This window comes from Oncorhynchus nerka, linkage group LG19 (assembly GCF_034236695.1).
Source record: "Oncorhynchus nerka isolate Pitt River linkage group LG19, Oner_Uvic_2.0, whole genome shotgun sequence".
NCBI classification, from domain to species: domain Eukaryota; kingdom Metazoa; phylum Chordata; class Actinopteri; order Salmoniformes; family Salmonidae; genus Oncorhynchus; species Oncorhynchus nerka.
Window position 1 is genome coordinate 6,145,778 of NC_088414.1, and position 26,448 is coordinate 6,172,225.

At 46.5% G+C, this 26,448-nt stretch overlaps 1 protein-coding gene across 1 annotated transcript in view; it reads right to left on the reverse strand.

The window, feature by feature from the left end:
- akna (AT-hook transcription factor) overlaps positions 1–24,850 on the reverse strand; it is a 31,910-nt gene extending 7,060 nt beyond the window's left edge. The window contains 16 exon segments of the mRNA XM_029689184.2: positions 3,248–3,396; positions 3,592–3,744; positions 5,068–5,218; positions 8,148–8,422; positions 8,704–8,807; positions 8,929–9,178; positions 9,369–9,539; positions 9,836–9,999; positions 10,082–10,253; positions 10,336–10,454; positions 10,572–10,759; positions 10,991–11,147; positions 17,946–18,020; positions 18,258–19,531; positions 22,233–22,804; positions 24,509–24,850. Coding sequence (XP_029545044.2) covers positions 3,248–3,396; positions 3,592–3,744; positions 5,068–5,218; positions 8,148–8,422; positions 8,704–8,807; positions 8,929–9,178; positions 9,369–9,539; positions 9,836–9,999; positions 10,082–10,253; positions 10,336–10,454; positions 10,572–10,759; positions 10,991–11,147; positions 17,946–18,020; positions 18,258–19,531; positions 22,233–22,641 — 3,811 coding nt within the window. The 5' untranslated portion in view covers positions 22,642–22,804; positions 24,509–24,850.
- Positions 24,851–26,448: the final 1,598 nt, after the last annotated feature.

Below are 26,448 nucleotides of genomic sequence, written 5' to 3' on the forward strand. Positions count from 1 at the left end.
TATAGATGAAAACTCTCTTGGTAAATAGTGTGGTCTACAGCTTCTCATGGGGTATTCTAACTCAGGCAAGCAGAACCTGGAGACTTCCTTAATATTAGAGATCATGCACTAGCTGTTGTTAACAAAGAGACACACACACCCCCTCCCCTGAGCTTTCCCGAGGCTGCCGTTCTGTTCTGCCGAAGTATAGAAAAACCAGCTAGATTAATATTTTCCATGTCCTTGTTCAGCCACGAAACATAGGATATTACAGTTCTTCAGATCACGTTGATAGGATCGTCTCGAACGGAACTCGTCCAGTTTATTCTCCAGTGATTGCACGTTCGACAATTGAACGGAAGGTAGAGGCGGTTGATCCACTCTCCAACGTAGTCTTGTCAGGAATCCCGCACGCCGGCCTCTATGGCGCCGCCTCCTCCTCTGAGTGTCGGAGATTTGGGCCTGGCCCAGGATAATCAAAATGTCCTTCGCTACCGACTCACTTAAGTAGAAGTCCTCATCCAAATCGAGATTAGTGATAGCTGTTCTGATGTCCAGAAGCTCATTTTGGTCAAAGGAAACCATGGCGAAAACATTACGTACAACATATTTCCGACTTTTGACCAGGGTCCCTAAGGGCTCTGTTGAAAAGTAGTGCATTATATAGGGAATAGGGTCCATAAGGGCTCTGTTCAAAAGTAGTGCATTATATAGGGAATAGGGGTCCATAAGGGCTCTGTTGAAAAGTAGTGCATTATTTAGGGAATAGGGTTCTATAGGGCTCTGGTCTAAAGTAGTGCACTATATAGGGAATAGGGCTCCATAGGGCTCTGTTGAAAAGTAGTGCATTATATAGGGAATAGGGTCCATAAGGGCTCTGTTCAAAAGTAGTGCATTATATAGGGAATAGGGGTCCATAAGGGCTCTGTTGAAAAGTAGTGCATTATTTAGGGAATAGGGTTCTATAGGGCTCTGGTCTAAAGTAGTGCACTATATAGGGAATAGGGTTCCATAGGGCTCTGGTCTAAAGTAGTGCACTATATAGGGAACAGGGTTCCATAGGACTCTGGTCTAAAGTAGTGCACTATATAGGGAATAGGGCTCCATAGGGCTCTGTTGAAAAGTAGTGCATTATATAGGGAATAGGGTCCATAAGGGCTCTGTTCAAAAGTAGTGCATTATATAGGGAATAGGGGTCCATAAGGGCTCTGTTGAAAAGTAGTGCATTATTTAGGGAATAGGGTTCTATAGGGCTCTGGTCTAAAGTAGTGCACTATATAGGGAATAGGGTTCCATAGGGCTCTGGTCTAAAGTAGTGCATTATATAGGGAATAGGGTCCATAAGGGCTCTGTTCAAAAGTAGTGCACTATATAGGGAATATGGTTCTATAGGGCTCTGGTCTAAAGTAGTGCACTATATAGGGAATAGGGTTCTATAGGGCTCTGGTCTAAAGTAGTGCATTATTTAGGGAATAGGGTTCTATAGGGCTCTGGTCTAAAGTAGTGCATTATTTAGGGAATAGGGTTCTATAGGGCTCTGGTCTAAAGTAGTGCACTATATAGGGAATAGGGTTCTATAGGGCTCTGGTCTAAAGTAGTGCACTATGTAGGGAATAGGGTTCCATAGGGCTCTGGTCTAAAGTAGTGCACTATATAGGGAATAGGGCTCCATAGGGCTCTGTTGAAAAGTAGTGCATTATATAGGGAATAGGGTCCATAAGGGCTCTGTTCAAAAGTAGTGCAATATATAGGGAATAGGGGTCCATAAGGGCTCTGTTGAAAAGTAGTGCACTATATAGGGAATAGGGTTCCATAGGACTCTGGTCTAAAGTAGTGCACTATGTAGGGAATAGGGTTCCATAGGGCTCTGGTCTAAAGTAGTGCACTATGTAGGGAATAGGGTTCCATAGGGCTCTGGTCTAAAGTAGTGCACTATATAGGGAATAGGGCTCCATAGGGCTCTGTTCAAAAGTAGTGCATTATATAGGGAATAGGGGTCCATAAGGGCTCTGTTGAAAAGTAGTGCATTATTTAGGGAATAGGGTTCTATAGGGCTCTGGTCTAAAGTACTCACTATATAGGGAATAGGGTTCCATAGGGCTCTGGTCTAAAGTAGTCACTAATAGGGAACAGGGTTCCATAACTCTGGTCTAAAGTCCAGCCCACTAACTCAGGGAATGGGCCCATAACTCTGTTGAAAAGTCCAGTGCATTATATAGGGAATAGGGTCCATAAGGGCTCTGTTCAAAAGTAGTGCATTATATAGGGAATAGGGGTCCATAAGGGCTCTGTTGAAAAGTAGTGCATTATATAGGGAATAGGGTTCTATAGGGCTCTGGTCTAAAGTAGTGCATTATTTAGGGAATAGGGTTCTATAGGGCTCTGGTCTAAAGTAGTGCATTATTTAGGGAATAGGGTTCTATAGGGCTCTGGTCTAAAATAGTGCACTATATAGGGAATAGGGTTCCATAGGACTCTGGTCTAAAGTAGTGCACTATGTAGGGAATAGGGTTCCATTTGGGACGCATAATTTATGTATGCTGCAAAAAAAACACCCTCTGCATTACAGTCAGCCCATAACTCACTAATGTCCAGCCCATAACCTCACTAATGTCCAGCCCATAACTCACTAATGTCCAGCCCATAACTCACTAATGTCCAGCCCATAACCCACTAATGTCCAGCCCATAACTCACTAATGTCCAGCCCATAACTCACTAATGTCCAGCCCATAACCCACTAATGTCCAGCCCATAACTCACTAATGTCCAGCCCATAACTCACTAATGTCCAGCCCATAACCCACTAATGTCCAGCCCATAACTCACTAATGTCCAGCCCATAACTCACTAATGTCCAGCCCATAACTCACTAATGTCCAGTTCATAACTCACTCATGTCCAGTTCATAACTCACTAATGTCCAGCCCATAACTCACTAATGTCCAGCCCATAACTCACTAATGTCCAGTTCATAACTCACTAATGTCCAGCCCATAACTCACTAATGTCCAGCCCATAACTCACTAATGTCCAGCCCATAACTCACTAATGTCCAGTTCATAACTCACTAATGTCCAGCCCATAACTCACTAATGTCCAGTTCATAACTCACTCATGTCCAGTTCATAACTCACTCATGTCCAGTTCATAACTCACTAATGTCCAGCCCATAACTCACTAATGTCCAGCCCATAACTCACTAATGTCCAGCCCATAACTCACTAATGTCCAGCCCATAACTCACTAATGTCCAGCCCATAACTCACTAATGTCCAGTTCAGGTCTCTGTCTGGGAACAGAGGCTGATCTTATAGGAGTCAACCCGGGAGACCTCTCCTCCACCTGTTGCTCCTCACCCCACCTCCTCTCCTCCCTGCTCTCCTCTCTACCACCATCCCTCCTTCGCTGAGCAGACCTGAGAGAGTAGAGACATCAAAAGGAACATTACAAATCAGAAACGCTGAAAGAAAGACAATGAGACCCTATTCCCTATATAGTGCACTACTTTTGACCAGAGCCCTTATGGGCCAGTAAAAATGTCAATAAACCAGTTTCAACAGTAACACAAGTCTGATGAGAAAAAGTGCCACAGTAAAAAGAAAAGGCGAACCTGGTACGAGGTGTTGAGCTGAGAGAGTGTGTGTGGCCATCCTGGGCTGAGGGGGGCACTCTAACAGGACTGGGAGGGTTGGTCTGTCTCAGACTGCCCTCTAGTCGCTCCTTTAGTCTGCCCACCTCCGCCTGCAGGGACTGGATGGCCTCACTGGGGGACAGACACAGAAACACACGAACACGCACGCGCACACACACGCGAGAATGAGCACAGAGAGAAGTGTTGACACAATGTTATAGAGTAGACACTGCCATTTCAACTCCATTGGTAACTGTACTGTTACTTGTTCCAAATATTGTAGTTAGTAATATTGTAGTAATATCACATCTGTTATAGGTGTTAAAACGCACAACTGACCCAGCCAATCGAATCAATTTGACATTCCAAACCATACACAATCTTTTTCTAAACTCATTCCTATAATGTGAGTCAATAAACGGGGCCCACTCATGCAGTGTCACACCGTGCAAGAGTCAACACTGGGTACAGTATGTACCTCCTGAGTCTCCACATTTACCAGCTCCCATGTCTATAATCAAATCAAACAGAAATACAGAATGTAAAAATGACTCAGGTTGACTGTCATTTCCCTTGATGTATCAGACTCTACCTGACCCAGGGACACGGACACGTTAGACACCTGCCAATTAAAACGCTGTAGGATCCAGAGCTAGATTTGTCAAATAAATAGGAATGATATAATAAAGATATGACTCTGGTAGGAGCCAATGCCAGAACCTCACTTCCCAGGTAAAAGAGAAGACACCAGCCAGTCAACACCCTCGGGATAAAAGGAAATCAAATGTCAAACGTCTAATAATCCCCCCTCCTAGATTCTACTTGGAGTTGACAGAAGAAGAAAAAAATGCCTTTGAGCTGAGCTGGTATTTTTGCTGCAGTGAAGCAGCCCTCTTCACCTCCCAGCCAATACTTTCCAAAGAGACTCAGAAATCTGTGCTTGTTTGTGTCACTATCGCCATGGGAGCAGTTGTGGAGAGAGAGAGAGAGAGAGAGAGAGAGAGAGAGAGAGAGAGAGAGAGAGAGAGACAGAGAGAGACAGAGAGAGAGACAGAGAGAGAGAGAGAGAGAGAGAGACAGAGAGACAGAGAGAGAGAGACAGAGAGAGAGACAGAGAGAGAGACAGAGAGAGAGAAAGAGAGAGAGAGAGAGACAGAGACAGAGAGAGACAGAGAGAGAGAGAGACAGAGAGAGAGACAGAGAGAGAGAGAAACAGAGAGAGAGAGAGACAGAGAGAGACAGAGAGAGACAGAGAGAGAGAGAGAGAGAGAGAGAGAGAGACAGAGAGAGACAGAGAGAGAGACAGAGAGAGAGAGACAGAGAGACAGAGAGAGAGAGACAGAGAGAGAGACAGAGAGAGAGAGAGACAGAGAGAGAGAGAAAAGAGAGAGAGAGAGAGACAGAGAGAGACAGAGAGAGAGAGAGACAGAGAGAGAGAGAGAGAGAGAGACTCACTTGCGGTTGGTCAGCTGACCAGAGCTCAGGGCTCGGAGGGGATCGCCATGGTGATAGGGTGCAGTGGGGGAGGGGCTTGGCTGGCAGCGATGCTGGGTCGTTCGGGTGGAACGGTCACTTCGTCCCTCATCCTCCCCTGACGCAGAGTGGACTTAGGATAGAAGGAGGAATTAAAGAGGAGAGAGGGGTTTAAAACAGAAGGCAGAGGAGAGGTGGTGGATAAAATTAACTGACACGGGCAAAGAAACATAACCAAACCGCTAATAGCGGTTAGAGGGTAATAGCTAATAGATGGTTTCTGGCACAGAGTAGACCGTGTACCAGCGTTTCCGGTATGAAAATGTGGCTCTGGACATTTCACAGGCAGCATTTGAAAATGTACCGGAACCATAAGCATCGTGTGCGTAACCTGATTAGGGCGTCGAACCACGGTGTTCAGAATGACCAAACTCTCATTTCGATTATGGTAATTCATCTTAACAGAACATGCAAGTCGAGGACGCAACGCCGTGTGTCCTTACCGCTCACTTTGAAGCTGTTAGAATAACTGTCCACATTTACTTTTCCTCAGCCAACAAGACGAGTAATGAACAGCTAAATCACTAGCCTTTGCAGGCGGAGCGCGAGTTAAGTTTGGGGAAGTACATTTTCACCATAAAAATGCACCTTTATAATAAATCATGCCATTCGTCATCAAATGGCCTACTATTCGTAATGTGATGAGTAGATTGGATAGTCTTAATTCAAGCTAATAATATAACTCAATCACTGTTGGTAAAAAAAGACTGTTGAAGGCATGGCTGAGGGCGTATAGCGTGCAGGTCTGGGCTACAGGCTACATCAGATACGTGTTTCTTTCTTTGAATGGGAAAAATACTAGTAGAATATTTGTAATACTGCAGTGGGCTAAATCGGGGTCACTGAGTGTTTCTCGGTAGTCTTAAACAAATCTACTATGAAACTAAAGTATACACCTCCCTCCCATACATGGTTATGGACTTAAAAAACAGAAGACTCCTCCTGTACACCATGTCAGATAGAGTAGAAATGTATTACATTTAGAGTTTGAATCCCAATATTACACTTTATATTGATCACAGAAGACTGAAATATAACAACACAAATTATGAAAAATATGAATAACATTCCACCCATGAGGCCACAAGTTAATTTGACTGTAGGAAAGGGCTACTAAAACAAATGACAGGGTGGCCTACTGTGCTGACACTGACAAACAGATCAATCAAAACGACCTTGTCCATATAATAGGCTACTGACTACTGGTTTCAATGGCATATGACTACTGACTACTGGTTTAAACGGTATATGGAAGTCTTTATAAAACAACTGACTACTGGTTTCAATGGCATATGACTAGTCTTTATAAAACAACTGACTACTGGTTTCAATGGCATATGACTACTGACTACTGGTTTCAATGGCATATGACTACTGACTACTGGTTTCAATGGCATATGACTACTGACTACTGGTTTCAATGGCATATGACTACTGACTACTGGTTTCAATGGCATATGACTACTGACTACTGGTTTCAACGGTATATGACTACTGACTACTGGTTTCAATGGCATATGACTACTGACTACTGGTTTCAATGGCATATGACTACTGACTACTGGTTTCAACGGCATATGACTACTGACTACTGGTTTCAATGGCATATGGAAGTCTTTATAAAACAACTGACTACTGGTTTCAATGGTATATGGAAGTCTTTATAAAACAACTGACTACTGGTTTCAATGGTATATGGAAGTCTTTATAAAACAACTGACTACTGGTTTCAATGGTATATGGAAGTCTTTATAAAACAACTGACTACTGGTTTCAATGGTATATGGAAGTCTTTATAAAACAACTGACTACTGGTTTCAATGGTATATGGAAGTCTTTATAAAACAACTGACTACTGGTTTCAATGGTATATGGAAGTCTTTATAAAACAACTGACTACTGGTTTCAATGGTATATGGAAGTCTTTATAAAACAACTGACTACTGGTTTCAACGGTATATGGAAGTCTTTATAAAACAACTGACTACTGGTTTCAATGGTATATGGAAGTCTTTATAAAACAACCAACTACTGGTTTCAACGGTATATGGAAGTCATATAACTGCCTAGGCAGCTTTGAAGCTGATGTGACAGAGATGTTTAGAAAGAGGGGAGATCTAAAGATGCAAGAAAGGTAAAACATACCTCATTATATGTAGTAAAACGGTCAGGTTTCAAACAATTAAGTAGCTATACGTTTTCAAAATGCTGATGAAGCATTTGAAATGGCGAATGGGAAGGGCACTTCAATTAGCAGTTGAGAAGAAAAAAAATATTAGCTATTTTTAATCATGGCCCAAAAAAAACTATTTTTAATCATGGCCCAAAAAAAACTATTTTTAATCATGGCCAAAAAAAACTATTTTTAATCATGGCCAAAAAAAACTATTTTTAATCATGGCCAAAAAAAACTATTTTTAATCATGGCCAAAAAAAACTATTTTTAATCACAAAAAAAATTTTTAATTGCATTTTTTAGAATTGGCCAAAAAAAACTATTTTTAATCATGGCCCAAAAAAAACTATTTTTAATCATGGCCCAAAAAAAACTATTTTTAATCATGGCCCAAAAAAAACTATTTTTAATCATGGCCCAAAAAAACTATTTTTAACACACAATTTGCATTTAGAATTGTTGCGCAATGATTGGGCTTATAAAAGCAGTGACAGATATTCAGCTCTGTATCTAAATAACATACATAACGAATATACACACGGGCCAATTTAATTACACTAAATTATGCAAATTAACCCATAGACCGATAAGCATAAATGGTCAAATGTATTTCCATCCATGAATAGACTAAAAAGCATTATTTCGATATTTTCTTCTTCTGCCAGAAAATTGGCCGATTTCATTTATTGGCTTTCTATTTTCTAAAATGTATATAAAATATAAAAACTATATTGATTCATTTGTTCTTATCTTAGTCACTTGTAAGAACACAATTTGCAACGTAACCTAAATAAGACGGTTACAGACAGAACAAGCATGGACTCACTGTGGTCACTGTCTGGTCCAAACTCACTGGTCCCACTGCCAGCCCTGTGCTGGGGGGAACTGGAGGCTGAGGTGCCCCTCCTTTCCTCCCCTCTGGTTCTCCCTGAAGACCCCCGTACCTGCCTCGGGGTGCTCAGACGAGAGCCTCCACAGTGCTCCAGCAAGGTTGGTCTCTGTGGTCTGTGTGAGGGGGTGCAGGAAGAGGGGAGAGGCTGCCCTGACACGGGGGATGTGTGGTGGGGCTTCCCTGGGCTCTGCTCCTCAGGGACTGACAGGCTAGGGAAGAGGAAAGGAAAACAAAGACAGGAACACACACTGATAAGATTACAAGGGAACCCAATAGGAACAAAACAGGGGAAGGTTCAGATCTGTAGGCAACTAGCCAGGGACATTGTGAGGGCACAGTGCGGAGCTGTGTGAAGGTGTGTCAGTAGTGTGTGTGTGTGTGAGTGAGTGTTCGTGTGAGACACTGGGGAATGTGTCGTCATGTTCTGCAAGATTGACAGCCGAGTCACTGAGGGTAGAGGAAGAGGGAAGGAGAGGCACCAGTAGCTCACCTCGCTATGGCCCTCTGGTGGAGAGCACTAGGTGCTGCAGGAGTCAGACGACTGCTTTCAGAGCCAACAAAACCACTGTCAGTCTCTGGTGAGATGATCCCATCCTGGTCAACACAGACAAATGACTCTTTCAAGCTCAGTAGAAATTGCTGAATTGTGGAGATAAATTTGTAACTTAATTATCATTCATTCATTATAACACATTTTTAAAAAGATGGAACTGACCTGGGACGGCACTCTCCTGGTCCCAGGCTGCAGTTTGGAGCCTCGCCTCTCGGAGGCAGCACTCTCCCCCAAACTGGTCAGACTACTGCCATGAGACTTCCTGACCTCGGACCTCTTGCTGTCATTGGCCAGCAGATCAGGAAATGCAGCGGATTGGCTGAGGTCCTTTGGGGAAGGAGGAAGTGATTTGCTGGTCCTTGGTCTCGCCGTTGGAATGAATGCAGCGTCCTGCTGACCTTGCATTGGCCGTCTGAAAACACATCATATAATTGAGAGTAATATAAATGTTATGCAGTGTTCGTATTCATTAGTACACAGTGCTGTAGCAAAACCTTCTGCAACAAAAACAAGGGCTTCTTATTGGATAGGTTCAGGTAGACACTCCCCAGTTCTGTTTTGCTTCCTGGTGAATACAAGCCTGGTGCAGAGTTCAGGCTCACCTCTGAGCGAGACTTGTGTGGCCCTTCTCCCTCCCTGTCCTTGGGTGTGGTCCCTCTCTTGTCCCCTCACCACCTGAATGTGTGGCTTCCTCTCCTGCGTCAGGAGAGTCATGGTCTCCCTCTGTCAGATCCAGGTCTAGCAGTCTGGGCAGCTCCCTGAAACTCTGGTAGCTGGAAGGGGCATTTGGAAGCAAACTGATATTTACACCACTGTTAAATTGACCAATACCATGATTATGTTTAGAACAAAAGAACAGCCTGCCAATCATTGGCTGATTTTGAATACTTCTGTCCTACAACGTCATGTAATACAGACTAGACCTTCTTTAAAAGGATAGTTCATCCAAATTACATAAATGACATATTCTCTTACTCTGTAAGCAGTCTAAAAACGATCCCTGATATTAGAATGTTTTGTATTTCATGTCCAAATCATTCCAAAGTGTTTCAAATCGATTGAGACTTACTGGTCCAACAGCATGCTGAAGTCTCTCTCTACGCGTTTGTGTTCGTGACGTAAGGGATGGAGGAGCAGGGATGGCATCCCTCCCTCCTCTCCCTCGCTCTCTTCGCTGGCCGAGCTAACCTCCACCCCCACCCCAGACTCCCCTGGCAGAGGTAACACTGGGCTCTAGAGAGAGAGAGGTAGAGAGTGATGTTAACAATCTTAGAAATGCAGGCCTTTATCTTCAGTAGCTGTGTTGTCACGGTACCTCAGGGAGTGGCATGGGCTCGCTGCCCCCTGCAGGCATGGAGTAGGGGGTGGGGTGAGGAGGTGGAGTGGGAGGGGCTTCTGAGGTGGGCCGGTCCTGTTCAGTCTGCTCCACCAGTTCCTTGAGCTCCTCCACACGCATCCCACACTGGAATATACGGCCCTCCAACTCCCTATCACACAAACACACACACTTCATGTCCACCACTTCATCTATCAGTTTAAACACAGTATAATCCTGCAGTATGGTCTCACCTGCCGGGATCAAAAGGGCCCAGCTCGGCCCCTCTCTGCAGTAGAAGTCTGTGTTCGTCTCGTGCTGCTAGATAACCTCTTTCCAGAGAATCCTGCCCCTGCAGCAGCTGGGACAAACCCTGCAGGGACACAACATCACATCATTACTCAAACAACCTGGTGGCCAGTGAGCACTGAGAGACACTCCTCTATACAATATTTGCAAGACTCAAATTAGATAAATATCTGAACAATACCTTCATCTGCTCAAACGGTTTAAGTTTCCCTCTCCTCAGGAGCTCTTCAAATGTCTGCACCTGCTGGAGGAACCTCTCAGCCTGCTTTGAGAGAGCCCTGGTCAGCTGCTCTCCAACTCCAGGGCCCAGGCTTCTGGGGGATGAGGAGGCCGCAGAGGAGGCACAGACAGAGGAGACTCCACTATGTCCTGTAGTGCGGAGAGAAAATAGGTTTTTAGTAAAGGACAATAGAAATGTGTAAAGAAATGTTGAATGAGAGGCAGAATCAACTGTCAATGGAGTGTAAGAACGTATTGAAACAATGCAATGGCTGTGTCCTAAATGCTACCCTAATTCCCATAAGGCTCTGGTCAAAAGTAATGCACAATAATGGGATTGGGGTGTCATTTGGGAAGCATATATAAGATGGCCGTTAGTACCTTGTTGGGCAGCCTGTCCATTTAGGTAAACAGAGCCTGAGCTGAGCTCCGCCCTCTGAGCGTGGGGAAAAGTTAGGGTCATGACCTTTGACCCTTCATGGAGTACACCTGATTGGACAGCGTGACTGGGCTTGGGAGGGTCGGAGTAGAGGCTCACCTGGAGATAGAGACAACAGGGAAAAACAGGCTTCAAAAGTAATAAATTATATGAGCAAAATTATTACAAATTTGATAAATGATAAGAGTTTCAAATCATTGTTGTTGTTGTTACATGCTGTGTAAACAACAGGTGTAGACTAACAGGGAAATGCTTGGTAAACAACAGGTGTAGACTAACAGTGAAATGCTTGGTAAAAAACAGGTGTAGACTAACAGTGAAATGCTTGGTGAACAACAGGTGTAGACTAACAGTGAAATGCTGACTGATGGGTCCTTGGTAAACAACAGGTGTAGACTAACAGGGAAATGCTTGGTAAACAACAGGTGTAGACTAACAGTGAAATGCTGACTGATGGGTCCTTGGTAAACAACAGGTGTGGACTAACAGGGAAATGCTTGGTAAACAACAGGTGTAGACTAACAGTGAAATGCTGACTGATGGGTCCTTGGTAAACAACAGGTGTGGACTAACAGTGAAATGCTGACTGATGGGTCCTTGGTAAACAACAGGTGTAGACTAACAGTGAAATGCTTAGTAAACAACAGGTGTGGACTAACAGTGTAATGCTTGGTAAACAACAGGTGTGGACTAACAGTGTAATGCTTGGTAAACAACAGGTGTGGACTAACATTGAAATGCTTGGTAAACAACAGGTGTAGACTAACAGTGAAATGCTTAGTAAACAACAGGTGTAGACTAACAGTGAAATGCTTAGTAAACAACAGGTGTAGACTAACAGTGAAATGCTTGGTGAACAACAGGTGTAGACTAACAGTGAAATGCTTGGTAAACAACAGGTGTAGACTAACAGTGAAATGCTTGGTAAACAACAGGTGTAGACTAACAGTGACTGAAGGGTCCTTGGTAAACAACAGGTGTAGACTAACAGTGAAATGCTTGGTGAACAACAGGTGTAGACTAACAGTGAAATGCTGACTGATGGTCCTTGGTAAACAACAGGTGTAGACTAACAGGGAAATGCTTGGTAAACAACAGGTGTAGACTAACAGTGAAATGCTGACTGATGGGTCCTTGGTAAACAACAGGTGTGGACTAACAGGGAAATGCTTGGTAAACAACAGGTGTAGACTAACAGTGAAATGCTTGGTAAACAACAGGTGTAGACTAACAGTGAAATGCTTGGTAAACAACAGGTGTAGACTAACAGTGAAATGCTTGGTAAACAACAGGTGTAGACTAACAGTGAAATGCTTCTTAAACAACAGGTGTAGACTAACAGTGAAATGCTTGGTAAACAACAGGTGTAGACTAACAGTGTAATGCTTCTTAAACAACAGGTGTGGACTAACAGTGAAATGCTTGGTGAACAACAGGTGTGGACTAACATTGAAATGCTTGGTAAACAACAGGTGTAGACTAACAGTGAAATGCTTGGTAAACAACAGGTGTAGACTAACAGTGAAATGCTTGGTAAACAACAGGTGTAGACTAACAGTGAAATGCTTGGTAAACAACAGGTGTAGACTAACAGTGAAATGCTTGGTAAACAACAGGTGTAGACTAACAGTGAAATGCTTATTTACGGGCATTTCCCAACAATGCAGAGAGAAAAAAAGACAAAAAATAACATAATGAGTAATAATAACTTGACTATATACACAGGGTACCAGTACCGAGTCTCTGTGAAGGGCTACAAGGTCATTTAGGTACTGGCAGCTTCATTAAATAGTACCTGCAAAACACCAGTCTCAATGTCACCAGTGAAGAGGCAGAGTTGCAAAGAAAAAGCCATATCTCAGACTAGCCAATAAAAATAAAAGATTAAGATGGGCAAAAGAACACAGACATTGGACAGAGTAACTCTGCCTAGAAGGCCAGCATCCCGGAGTCGCCTCTTCACTGTTGACATTGAGACTGGTGTTTTGCGGGTACTATTTAATGAAGCTGCTAGTTGAGGACTTGTGAGGCGTCTGTTTCTCAAACTAGATACTCTAATGTACTTGTCCTCTTGCTCAGTTGTGCACCGGGGCCTCCCATTCCTCTTTCTATTCTGGTTAGGGCCAGTTTGCACTGTTCTATAAAGGGAGTAGTACACAGCGTTGTACGAGATCTTCAGTTTCTTGGCAATTTCTCACATGGAATAATCTTCATTTGTCAGAACAAGAATAGACTGACGAGTTTCAGAAGAAAGTGCTTTGTTTCTGGCCATTTTGAGCCTGTAATCGAACCCACAAATGCTGATGCTCCAGATACTCAACTAGTCTACAGAAGGCCAGTTTTATTGCTTCTTTAATCAGGACAACAGTTTTCAGCTGTGCTAACATAATTGCAAAAGGGTTTTCTGATGATCAATTAGCCTTTTTAAATGATAAACTTGGATTAGCTAACACAATGTGCCATTGGAACACAGGAGTGGTGGTTAATGATAATGGGCCTCTGTACGCCTATATAGATATAGCTGCCGTTTCCAGCTACAATAGTCATTTACCACATTATCAATGTCTACACTGTATTTCTGATCAATTTGACATCATTTCAAATGGTCAAAAAAATGTGTTTTTCTTTCAATAACAAGGGCATTTCTAAGTGACCCCAAACAGTAGTGAACATATAGGTAGGGATAAAGGACATTTCTAAGTGACCCCAAACAGTAGTGTACATATAGGTAGGGATAAAGGGCATTTCTAAGTGACCCCAAACAGTAGTGAACATATAGGTAGGGATAAAGGACATTTCTAAGTGACCCCAAACAGTAGTGTACATATAGGTAGGGATAAAGGGCATTTCTAAGTGATCCCAAACAGTAGTGAACATATAGGTAGGGATAAAGGGCATTTCTAAGTGACCCCAAACAGTAGTGTACATATAGGTAGGGATAAAGGGCATTTCTAAGTGACCCCAAACAGTAGTGTACATATAGGTAGGGATAAAGGGCATTTCTAAGTGACCCCAAACAGTAGTGAACATATAGGTAGGGATAAAGGGCATTTCTAAGTGACCCCAAACAGTAGTGTACATATAGGTAGGGATAAAGGGCATTTCTAAGTGACCCCAAACAGTAGTGAACATATAGGTAGGGATAAAGCCACCTAGACAACAGGATAGATATTAAACAGTAGTGTACATATAGGTAGGGATAAAGCCACCTAGACAACAGGATAGATATTAAACAGTAGTGTACATATAGGTAGGGATAAAGCCACCTAGACAACAGGATAGATATTAAACAGTAGTGTACATATAGGTAGGGATAAAGCCACCTAGACAACAGGATAGATATTAAACAGTAGTGTACATATAGAGTGATATTCCCTCCAAGCTGTGCACGCTTGCGGCCGTGCAGTTCAGGTTAAAACAAGTTGAAATCAAGCCCTGCATGTTGTTTTCCAAAAGTCTCATGGAATGTAGGATTACATTGAACACCCCACATTGGCTGCTACTGTAGGCTGAATGACAGAACAGCTATTTCCATGTTAAAATGTTACGGGATGCATTTTCTTCATTGTTTTTGATGGTAGGCCACTCTGGTAGGTCTACATTATGATCAAATAGCCACAGTGGTCTACATGGCCACTGTTAAAACGGTAACTTAAAGCGGGTACAGCCTCAGGGTTCACAGTAAACGCTGGAAGTTGCACAGAATTTTCACAACGTTCTAGATTGCGATCGGCAGACCTGACATCTGCTCACCAACGTTCAACGTTGAGCTCGGCAGACCTGAAATCTGCTCACCAACGTTCAACGTTGAGCTCGGCAGACCTGAAATCTGCTCACCAACGTTCTAGTTTGCGCTCGGCAGACCTGAAATCTGCTCACCAACGTTCTAGTTTGCGCTCGGCAGACCTGAAATCTGCTCACCAACGTTCTAGTTTGCGCTCGGCAGACCTGACATCTGCTCACCAACGTTCTAGTTTGCGCTCGGCAGACCTGACATCTGCTCACCAACGTTCTAGTTTGCGCTCGGCAGACCTGAAATCTGCTCACCAACGTTCTAGTTTGCGCTCGGCAGACCTGACATCTGCTCACCAACGTTCTAGTTTGCGCTCGGCAGACCTGAAATCTGCTCACCAACGTTCTAGTTTGCGCTCGGCAGACCTGACATCTGCTCACCAAAGAATGCGTGGGAACATTGGTGATGAGTCAATTGGGTAACTATTTAGCAGTGTTATGGCTTGGGGGGGGTAGAAGCTGTTCAGGGTCCTGTTGGTTCCAGACTTGGTGCATCGGTACCGCTTGCCGTGCGCTAGCAGAGAGAACACGTCTTCTGAGTCATAAAGCTGCAGGCCAGGATTTAAACACCAGTGGGGTTGTGGTCTCGGGACCTTTATAGCCATTCCATCTTGGAGGAGAGATGCATCGCAAAACAGGAAAGTCTGAGGTTATAAAGGCTCTACCGTCTATGTGTGTTTAATGTATACGTATGCATCACATCCTCCATTTTGTGGAGAGGTTCCTATTTCAACCCCTCTCGGCTCTACCTCGGTCTCAGGGTGATAGAACTGATATCGGGAAAGCATAGAAATTGAGCGCATAGAACTGATCTACCCCTTCTTAGACTTGCCTTCAATGACCGTGACAGATCTATGACACACATGTATCTGTGCATGTCGCAGCTTTAATTGTACAGGCAAACCTAGAAGCAGGTAATTGGGACGGTGCTTGACAAAGGAATGAATTGGCACATCGACACTGCTGTGTCTCCAGAGGGAGGAGGAGAGAGACAGATGGTAGTGTGTGTAAGGAGAGGTGGAGGAGGGGGTAAGCTAGATTTGAATTAGTATTAAGGGTAGACTGTTGTGCAGATGGAATAGAAGACGGCAGATAGGGACACCTAACTCTCTGCCTTTTAAAATCAACGACTAGAGGCTTTAACCAACAACTACGAGACAAGGTACCGTGAACAGCCAAGACGACGACAACAAACTGTCACTACCCTGTCCATCTGGAGCGGACACCCCTACAGGGCTCGGACATCAATGATGTCATTTCCTGTTTTCCTCCACTGCACCCATCACGAGGGTCAAAAAACAATGCACGCGATTGTCCTAATGTGAACCGCAGGGTCATAGGACTGTACCCCACATGACAGGATGGGTCTACTTAGTGTGTGTCTAGTATTGGTGGTCAGAGAGCAATTAAGAACTATCGAGCAAATGGCCAAAAGCTAAGTGGGGTAGTTGACCCTCTTACCAAATAGGAACTTGGGATACACAAGCAGCGCTGAAAGAAGTTCTAGTCAGAATGCAGTAACGCAAGTTGCATCTTATTCTCTGGCTGTTTACTCGTCTTTCCACAACTCCCTTTCCACAACTCCCTTTCCACAACACACTTTGAGAGTCTAATTCCTTCATTTGAATCACAATCTCACTGTGGCTCTTGGGAGGTGACGAGTAAAGTCCTAAGTCCTAAGTCCTTTTTCCTCAGTAGGTAGTGTATTATACATAGTGTATTATACGTGCGGGGGCGCCCTCTGAAACAAGTAGTGTCCCGGATTGCACCCTCTATAGTGCACTACTTTTGACCAGAAGCCAATGGGCCCCGGACAAAAGTAGGGCACTACCTAGGGAATAGAGTGCTATTTGGGAGGTAAACACAGGCTATGATCATACAGGTCACCTGAGGGGCCCTCTCCAGCATCTGCTTTGTGTCGTCTTTCATGTGGCCTGCATGTATTCAGATGCAGAGCAGAGAGGACTAAATAGAACCACTCCATCTGCCAGAGACAACAAATACACTTGATATATTGTGATCTCAAAGCCAGAACTGATCCCGAATCAGAGCAGAGAGGACTAAATAGAACCACTCCATCTGCCAGAGACAACAAATACACTTGATATATTGTGATCTCAAAGCCAGAACTGATCCCGAATCAGAGCTTACACTCTTAAGACGCTTGTTAAATACAGCCCCTGGCCCTTGAAGAGAAACCTCGGTGTATAGACAATTTCTCAATAGAAGTTTTGTAGCACATACAGCTATCGAGATGACACACTTGTGTGCTGACACAATGTTAGACACACACACACACACACACACACAGTACACAAAACATTAGGAACACCTTCCTAATATTCATTTGCACCCCCTTTGGCCCTCAGAACAGAATCAATTCATCAGGGCATGGACTTTACAAGGTGTTGAAAGCGTTCCACAGGGATGCTGGCCCATGTTGACTCCAATGCTTCTCACAGTTGTGTCAAGTTGGCTGCATGTCCTTTGGGTGGTGGAACATTCTTGATACAGACGGGAAACTGTTGAGCTTGAAAAAACCCAGCAGCGTTGCAGTTCTTGACACAAACCGGTGCGCCTGGCACCTACTACCACGCCCCGTTCAAAGGCACTTACATTTTTTGTCTCGCCCATTGAATGGCACACACACACACACTCCATGTCTCAGTTGTCGAGGCTTAAAAATCCTTCTTTAACCTCCCCTTCATCTCCACTGATTTAACTTTTGTTTATGTGACAAAACAAGCAGAGAATCATAGAGAATCATTGTACCATCTACAACCGCTGTTTTTAAATAAATTTTCTACGACCAAAAATATTGCATTTTCAGCTGTTTGAAGCTGGTGTTCAAAACTGAAAGTAAGTCCCCATAGAACGGCTCTACCACTTCTTAGACTTACTTTCAATGACAATGACAGATCTATAAGTCACATTTCTATGTGCATTTGTTCGGGTCGCCTGAAAAGTGACATATTGCCGCTTTAACAGGGGAGGTCAACAAGGGATCATAGCTTTCGACCTGGATCCGCCTGGTCAGTCTGCCATTGAAAAGAGCAGGTGTTCCTAATGTTTTTGCAAACTCAGTGGACAGACCATATAGACTACCTTGGCTTCCAGACGCATCCGGTCAATAGTGTTCTCTGCTTCAGCATACTTGGTCAGCAGCCTGTTGTAGTCCTCCTAGAGAAAAGAGGGGGGAGGAGAGGGGTAGGGAGGAGAAGAGTGAACACTGAGCTGGACAGGAAGTGGAGAAGCACTACCTAGAGATAGTCAATTAGAGAATCAATCAGTGAATTTGTAAGTGAATTGGTGTCAGTGAGTCAAACACTTGAAAAGTCTGAGCATGCCAGAACGCTAAGGAATCAGAGTTAGTCTGAGCGTGTGCCCGTGGTGTCTTCCTGATCTCTGTGTATATACCTGCAGCTGCTGTACCAGAGTGCTGGCCTGTTTTGGGCATCTGAAATCCTCTGGCACCATAGAGTTCAGGGGCCTGCGGGGCCCGTTGGGCGGCGAGGGGGATTGGGGTCCGTCTGTACTGCTCAGCAGCACCTCTCTCACTATGTCAGCAGGGGACTTGAACACCAGGGGGGGCTCCACTGACAGAGACCTCTTTCTGGGGGAGCCTTTGCTCTTGGGGGGGGTGTAGCCGCTCTTAGGGAAGTGGACCCTGGGCTCTACCTTGGAGAAGTCTGGGGTGGGGTAGGTCAGTGGGCCTCTTCGGCCCTCGTCCATGTCAGGGTCATGACTCCTGGGTTGGGGTTTGGGGGGGCTCGCCCTGGGGATCTGGTGGTTCCAGTCCTTGGTGCTGCTGTGAAGGGGGGACTGTGAGTGTACATGCCAGGATTTCTGAGAGGAACAAACCATGGCTTGTGGGGTGTCAGATAAGCTCTGTCTTATCTTCCTCGGATAGGGGTGTTGTCGATGGTTAACACCTGCCTCATCCTGTGGGCTCTCTCCACCCCTCTCTTTTCTCTCGCTGAGTTGGTAAGATATCCCACACGCAGGAGAGATAGCTGCTGGGTAAGGGGAGGTCCTAGGCTTGAGATCCTCCCCCCCTGACTCAAGCGGCCAATGAGGCCTGGGGGCGTTGCTCATCCGGCTGCTGCGGGATTCCGGAAGGCTCTCTGTGAAGGTGGGATCCTCCGGGAACGTTTCGGCTTCAATCCCTGGGGCATAGGCCAACTCCTCAGAGGAGAAGTGGAGGAGGTGAGGAAAGGTAGAACTGGGAGGGGAGGGGAGAGACTGGGGGGATGAACAGAGCAGGTCGGGAGGGAGAATTAGGTTTCCAGACACACTCGCTCCCAACCGTTCCCCCCCTCTGCTGTCACTCTCTGAGAGTTCACTAGTCTCCTCTATTTGTAGGTCGGCCCTATAACTGCCTACAGCACAGACCTCGCTCTCCTCCTTCCCCCACTCTCCTCCTCTGACAATAAGGCCCTGATCCCAGCCAGGCCCAGCCCTGGCTATGACAGGATATGCCATCATGTCAGTGTGCGCGTGTGGCTCGCTGTCCTCCTCCTCCTCCTCTATCTCCTTCTCATCCTCCGTCACGTCCAGCTGTCTGTCTCTCTCTGGGAGATGCTCCATCCGCTGCCTGTCGACCACGCAGCTCTTCTCCTGTTCAACCTTCTGCTGCTCCTCTTCCTCACTCCAGATCTCCACACTGTCCTTGTCCTCCAATACATCGTCACCTAACAGAGAAAGAGAGGGGGCATGGGAGAAGAGTTCAGATGCATCCATCTCAGCGGTAACCGTGTTCAGAAACATACAGCATGGTCACCCTGCTTGCAGGCTTACGCCTTTGATGCTTCTGGCTCGGTTGAAATGTGATACTTCGCTAAAGAAGTTATTACATTGCCTGAGTCCCAAACAGCACCCTATTCCCTACATGGTGCCTGAGTCCCAGACGGCCCCCTATTCCCTACATGGTGCCTGAGTCCCAGACGGCCCCCTATTCCCTACATGGTGCCTGAGTCCCAGACGGCCCCCTATTCCCTACATGGTGCCTGAGTCTCAAACAGCACCCTATTCCCTACATGGTGCCTGAGTCCCAGACGGCCCCCTATTCCCTACATGGTGCCTGAGTCCCAAACAGCACCCTATTCCCTACATGGTGCCTGAGTCCCAAACAGCACCCTATTCCCTACATGGTGCCTGAGTCCCAGACGGCCCCCTATTCCCTACATGGTGCCTGAGTCCCAAACAGCACCCTATTCCCTACATGGTGCCTGAGTCCCAAACAGCACCCTATTCCCTACATGGTGCCTGAGTCCCAGACGGCCCCTATTCCCTACATGGTGCCTGAGTCCCAAACAGTATTCCCTACATGGTGCCTGAGTCCCAGACGGCACCCGATTCACTACATGGTGCCTGAGTCCCAGACGGCCCCCTATTCCCTACATGGTGCCTGAGTCCCAGACGGCACCCTATTCCCTACATGGTGCCTGAGTCCCAGACGGCACCCTATTCCCTACATGGTGCCTGAGTCCCAGACGGCACCCTATTCCCTACATGGTGCCTGAGTCCCAGACGGCACCCTATTCCCTACATGGTGCCTGAGTCCCAGACGGCCCCCTATTCCCTACATGGTGCCTGAGTCCCAGACGGCCCCCTATTCCCTACATGGTGCCTGAGTCCCAGACGGCCCCCTATTCCCTACATGGTGCCTGAGTCCCAGACGGCACCCTATTCCCTACATGGTGCCTGAGTCCCAGACGGCACCCTATTCCCTACATGGTGCCTGAGTCCCAGGCGGCCCCCTATTCCCTACAGGGTGCCTGAGTCCCAGACGGCCCCCTATTCCCTACATGGTGCCTGAGTCCCAGACGGCACCCTATTCCCTACATGGTGCCTGAGTCCCAGACGGCACCCTATTCCCTACATGGTGCCTGAGTCCCAGACGGCCCCCTATTCCCTACAGGGTGCCTGAGTCCCAGGCGGCCCCCTATTCCCTACATGGTGCCTGAGTCCCAGACGGCCCCCTATTCCCTACATGGTGCCTGAGTCCCAGACGGCCCCCTATTCCCTACATGGTGCCTGAGTCCCAGACGGCACCCTATTCCCTACAGGGTGCCTGAGTCCCAGAGTCATGGTGCCTGAGTCCCAGACGGCACCCTATTCCCTACATGGTGCCTGAGTCCCAGACGGTCCCTGAGTCCCAGACGGCCCCTATTCCCTACATGGTGCCTGAGTCCCAGACGGCCCCCTATTCCCTACATGGTGCCTGAGTCCCAGACGGCCCCTATTCCCTACATGGTGCCTGAGTCCCAGACGGCACCCTATTCCCTACATGGTGCCTGAGTCCCAGACGGCACCCTATTCCCTACATGGTGCCTGAGTCCCAGGCGGCCCCCTATTCCCTACAGGGTGCCTGAGTCCCAGACGGCCCCCTATTCCCTACATGGTGCCTGAGTCCCAGACGGCACCCTATTCCCTACATGGTGCCTGAGTCCCAGACGGCACCCTATTCCCTACATGGTGCCTGAGTCCCAGAGTCCCAGGGTGCCTGAGTCCCAGGCGGCCCCCTATTCCCTACATGGTGCCTGAGTGAGTACATGGTGCCTGAGTCCCAGACGGCCCCCTATTCCCTACATGGTGCCTGAGTCCCAGACGGCACCCTATTCCCTACAGGGTGCCTGAGTCCCAGACGGCCCCCTATTCCCTACATGGTGCCTGAGTCCCAGACGGCCCCTATTCCCTACATGGTGCCTGAGTCCCAGACGGCCCCCTGAGTATTCCCTACATGGTGCCTGAGTCCCAGACGGCCCCCTATTCCCTACATGGTGCCTGAGTCCCAGACGGCCCCATGGTGCCTGAGTCCCAGACGGCCCCCTATTCCCTACATGGTGCCTGAGTCCCAGACGGCCCCCTATTCCCTACATGGTGCCTGAGTCCCAGACGGCACCCTATTCCCTACATGGTGCCTGAGTCCCAGACGGCCCCCTATTCCCTACATGGTGCCTGAGTCCCAGACGGCCCCCTATTCCCTACATGGTGCCTGATTCCCAGACGGCCCCCTATTCCCTACATGGTGATTCCCAGTGCCATGGTGCCTGATTCCCAGACGGCCCCCTATTCCCTACATGGTGCCTGATTCCCAGACGGCCCCCTATTCCCTACATGGTGCCTGATTCCCAGACGGCCCCCTATTCCCTACATGGTGCCTGAGTCCCAGACGGCCCCCTATTCCCTACATGGTGCCTGAGTCCCAGACGGCCCCCTATTCCCTACATGGTGCCTGAGTCCCAGACGGCCCCCTATTCCATACATGGTGCATGAGTCCCAAACGGCACCCTATTCCCTACATGGTGCATTACTTTTAACCAGAGCCTTACTGGCCATTGTTAGCAATAAAATTGTTGTGACATTGTTAGTACTGCATGTGTGACTCACAGAGTGAGAGCGGGTGCGTGTCCTCTCCAGGTGGCTCAGAGTCCTGCAGCTCACTCAGGTTATAACTCAGCTCCTCTAGAGGGTCTACCAGCCGCAGCCCACCTGCCCTACTGGGGGACAGGGACCCCTCCAAGGCTCCAGAGTACCGGGGTGGATTCTCCTCTCCCTCCTCCTCTCCTCCCGGACCCACATCCTCCAAGGCCTCGTCCAGTCCTATGATCCCGTTCTCATCCATCTGGGTGTGGAAGCCCTCCTCCTCTTCTGCTTTCCTGTCCCAACCTTCCTCATCCTCCTCTTCCTCTTCCCCCCAGTCCACCTCTGAGCCTATGGAGCTGAAGGGAGAGGGGCGTTGAGGAGCGGGGGTCCAGAACAAAATTCCTGCCCTTGTGCGTTGCCCTCTGGTCTCCATCCTCTCTCAGATCTGACCTCGAGCCAGGTCTGGTGTCACCCAGTATCCTGATTGGTTGCTCCTCTGAAGCCCACCTCCAAAGCCATGGCTTAGAATCTAGCCTACTGGCTGAAGGCCTATGTCCGTCTTATGGAAAGCTTTGTCACTTGGGACACTTGATACCCTGAAACCAAATGAAGTAACAATACAGGGATAGTGAGATAAATAACTTCTGATACAAAACATTTCAACTGAAAGCACACATATTCACACACACACACACATTCACTTCAACATCTGGCGATTGGGAAAAGCCAAATGCAGCTCCGCATCCCTACCACTCTGTCGGATGTGACTTCACCACACCTCAAACGGCAGGCCATCTTTAAGGCAGTAACTAAAGGCAGTCATTCATATGATGCAGAGCACAGATCACAGCGCTAACGAACTGTGACTAAAGAGCAAGGAATGAAATGAACAGTCGGTCTCCACCCTCACACACAGCTGCTCCCTACTGCTAACATGGAAGCATCTAAACCAATCAGCAGACAACCACGTGTTCGCTCCTTCAGTATGCCCAATCTTTACATTTCATCATATTTACTATACGTATATCACATTCAAAGACAGATAACAAAAAGGGGGAGACAAATTGCATGAATTAATTCCTAAATGTACAGTACTCTTAGAAGAAACAGGGTTAGTCTGTGCACATTAGATCACTAGGCTCACATTTTATAATTCGGTTATGATAGATTGCACATAGCTTATTTAGGCTAACAATGGGAAAACATACAGGCTTTTTATCAAAAACAGGGAACATCGTGATCAACTATGTCCTGGATGTCATGGAATATGGGTGTGTAAAGTCTCTTCAGTCCTACTATAGAGCTCTGGGGTTGCTGTTAACCGTCCCCGTGGTAACCGACAACACCAACATGGAGAACAACAGGCCTCAAGGCTGCACTTCTCACCCCCACCTTCAGCCAAACAGCATTCAGAGCATGGACTCATGGACAAGGCAAGGAGCCGGGAGAGAAGACAAATGAGAGACGTTTCTGGGGGTTCGCTGGGGAAGCTGACGAAGCCTCGTCTGTACAAGAGACACTTGTTCCCTCCTCACCATACTACAGTACTCTTCGATGCACTTCAAAGCATCTCACAAAGACACACTGACGTTCTACCTGGAAATGTGTTGTAGGAGGAACCATGGAACACACAACAACAAAACGGGAAAACAAATGAGTTTTACAAGACACACAGACCCGGAAAGTGAAGCAGCAAAGCTTAGACTTGCTCGTTACGAAAAGTGGCCACCGTGCATCTTGGTCCTCATCAATATGCCAGATTACCGAAAGCAGATTATTTGGAGAGTGCTGCTTCTAATCTGACACACGGACGCATATGCAGTGTGTTCCAACATACACACACCAGCTCATCTTTGTTGTGGAGGAAACAAACAGGACTCTCACTATATGTGGAACAGGCAGCAGACTCATGGCTCCTCTGTCCTCCTCTTCATACGCAAATGTATGGAGAGTCTCTCTCTGCGGAGAGGAGGCAGCTGGGCTGACGCACAACCCATCTAAACTGAGACAACTGGGAGAACACAAGCTCTTCAGGCAGACCTACAATTTAAGGGCATTTTTCACGGCTAATTTCAGCTCCGGGACTTGGTTCATCAGTGAACATCGAACTGACTTTGACGTAGCCTAGATGGAATGCATTCAACGCAAACAGTTTTAGGCAGTCGATCTTAAAATAGGCCGATGAATTGAAATAGCGAAGATCGCACCTTTGATCAATTCAGATTATGCACATCTACACTCGTCATTACAGCCATATCACAGCCCTTCGGTGGATGGTGAAGCATCAAGAATGGACTCACCTGTTGCTTAAATCCAAGCGGCGTGTGCATACAGCCCACGAGGTACTCCGAGGTTGTGTTATGTGGTCAGGCTGGGTTATTAAACCCTGAGGGGCTCACCAACAGCTCACAGCCAGTCAGCCAGTCAGACAGCCAAGGCTGATCTGTTGAGCACACCCAGTAGTAGTCCTGCATCTCCAGAGAGCCCCACTGACAGCTAAACTAATCCCCGGGGTGCCAGTGGAGCTCTCTCTCTCTCTCTCTCTTGAGTCTGGGATAACGAGAGCTGCTAGGCTAATTAGCGCACCTGCCAGGCTCTCCTCTCCCAGACTGCCAGCCCTCCCTCCCAAAGCTGTCAGGACAGACGTCAACAGAGCCAAAAGCAACGCGTTTCAGTTTTGTTAAGGCTGAGGACCAGAGCATTCTGCCCATTCAGAGAATCTATCTGAAGCCTCCGGGCTTCACCCACGCTGAGAGAGTCCAGCCCTGTGAAGGTTGGCTAAGATGGCCTTACTAACTGACTAAGCAACGTAGGCTAATCCTCTTACAAGGCGAGGGGAGAGAGAAGGACATGCAGACAGACACAGAGCTAGGAGAATAACAAACCAAACTGGGCCTAGTGCTGTGAATAGCCTTATGCTCACAGTTATAAGTTATAACTGAGCCAAACCAAAGTCAGGGGACCACGGAAGAGTTGCAAAATTCCCAAGTCTCCCAACTGCCTACCTACAAGACGTTCCATCCTGACAACACGCTATACCAGTTAGTCTACATCTAGTGAGTGGAAGACATGGTCCCACAACGGACTGCAAGTTTGGGGAAAACGACAGGGTTTCAGGGGTTCCTTGGGTCCATGATGGGGTAAAGCATCAACACACAGAGACAGCCCAAAAACCCATCAGACGTTTAACTAGTTCTTAAGTTATACCTGTGTAGTAGGCTAGTAGCATTAGTAATACATAGTAATTACAGTATACATTTTTATTAATAGTGCATAGCAATGGAGTTGAGTTTTTTTTTTGTCATTACTTAAGTGTACTAACACACACACACAGTACTTTGAATTCAATCATTGAGATGAAGTACTCAGAAGTACTACTTTGTGACTTTGTTCAAGAATGCTCATTATTTGTGACAAGCACTACACATTTACAAATTCTAAACTTACCTTGTGTTTATATCATCCAAGGCAGTTGTAGCAGAAATTCAGAGAGGCGTCGAGATTGCAGCATTGGCAGACTTCAAAGTAGCAGGCCTTGGTTGCCTTGAGAACCGCTTCCAAACCACAAAAAAAGACCCATCCCAATGTCACCAAGCGATGCATTGCAAACCACGACTTCACTCAATGCCACCCACTTTACCCGACTAAACAAAAAAACGGAACTATAGCTAGGTTCAGTTTCAATTCAGCCACCGGAGATACTATAGCAAAGAGTATACAGTACATTTTTAAAAAGTGGGTAATAGTTAGGTAGCTAGCTAGCTTAGCTAGAAAGTACTACTTTCTAGAGGATTGAACACACTCTCCAATGTTGTGTCTTAGCGCGATCCAAGTATTTTATCTACCTAATCAGTACACGAATTCCCATCACTTAAACTAAAAGTCATAAATGTGATCATGGCTCAATCACGGCTAAGGCAAATGAACTGGTTGATAATACCTGTGATCGTGGGCATTTAACGTCCATCCACCAGGAAAAAGCGAGAGAGTATCCGTTTGCTAATAGTTCCATTCTCGGAGCGTGGCACTGATTTTGCTGGCGGAAAAGTTATGAAGAAACCAAACTGACGCCAAAAGCAAAGTAGCGATTGGTTCGCTGCATCGATGGGGGAAGGACTTGGCTTAGACTGACGTTTCCCCCCCAAAATACACTGATATAAACATTGACAGTACATTAATATGAAAATGTAGACAGAATCAAAAATAAGTGCACGTCCAGTGTGTCAGAGATCAACTCTAT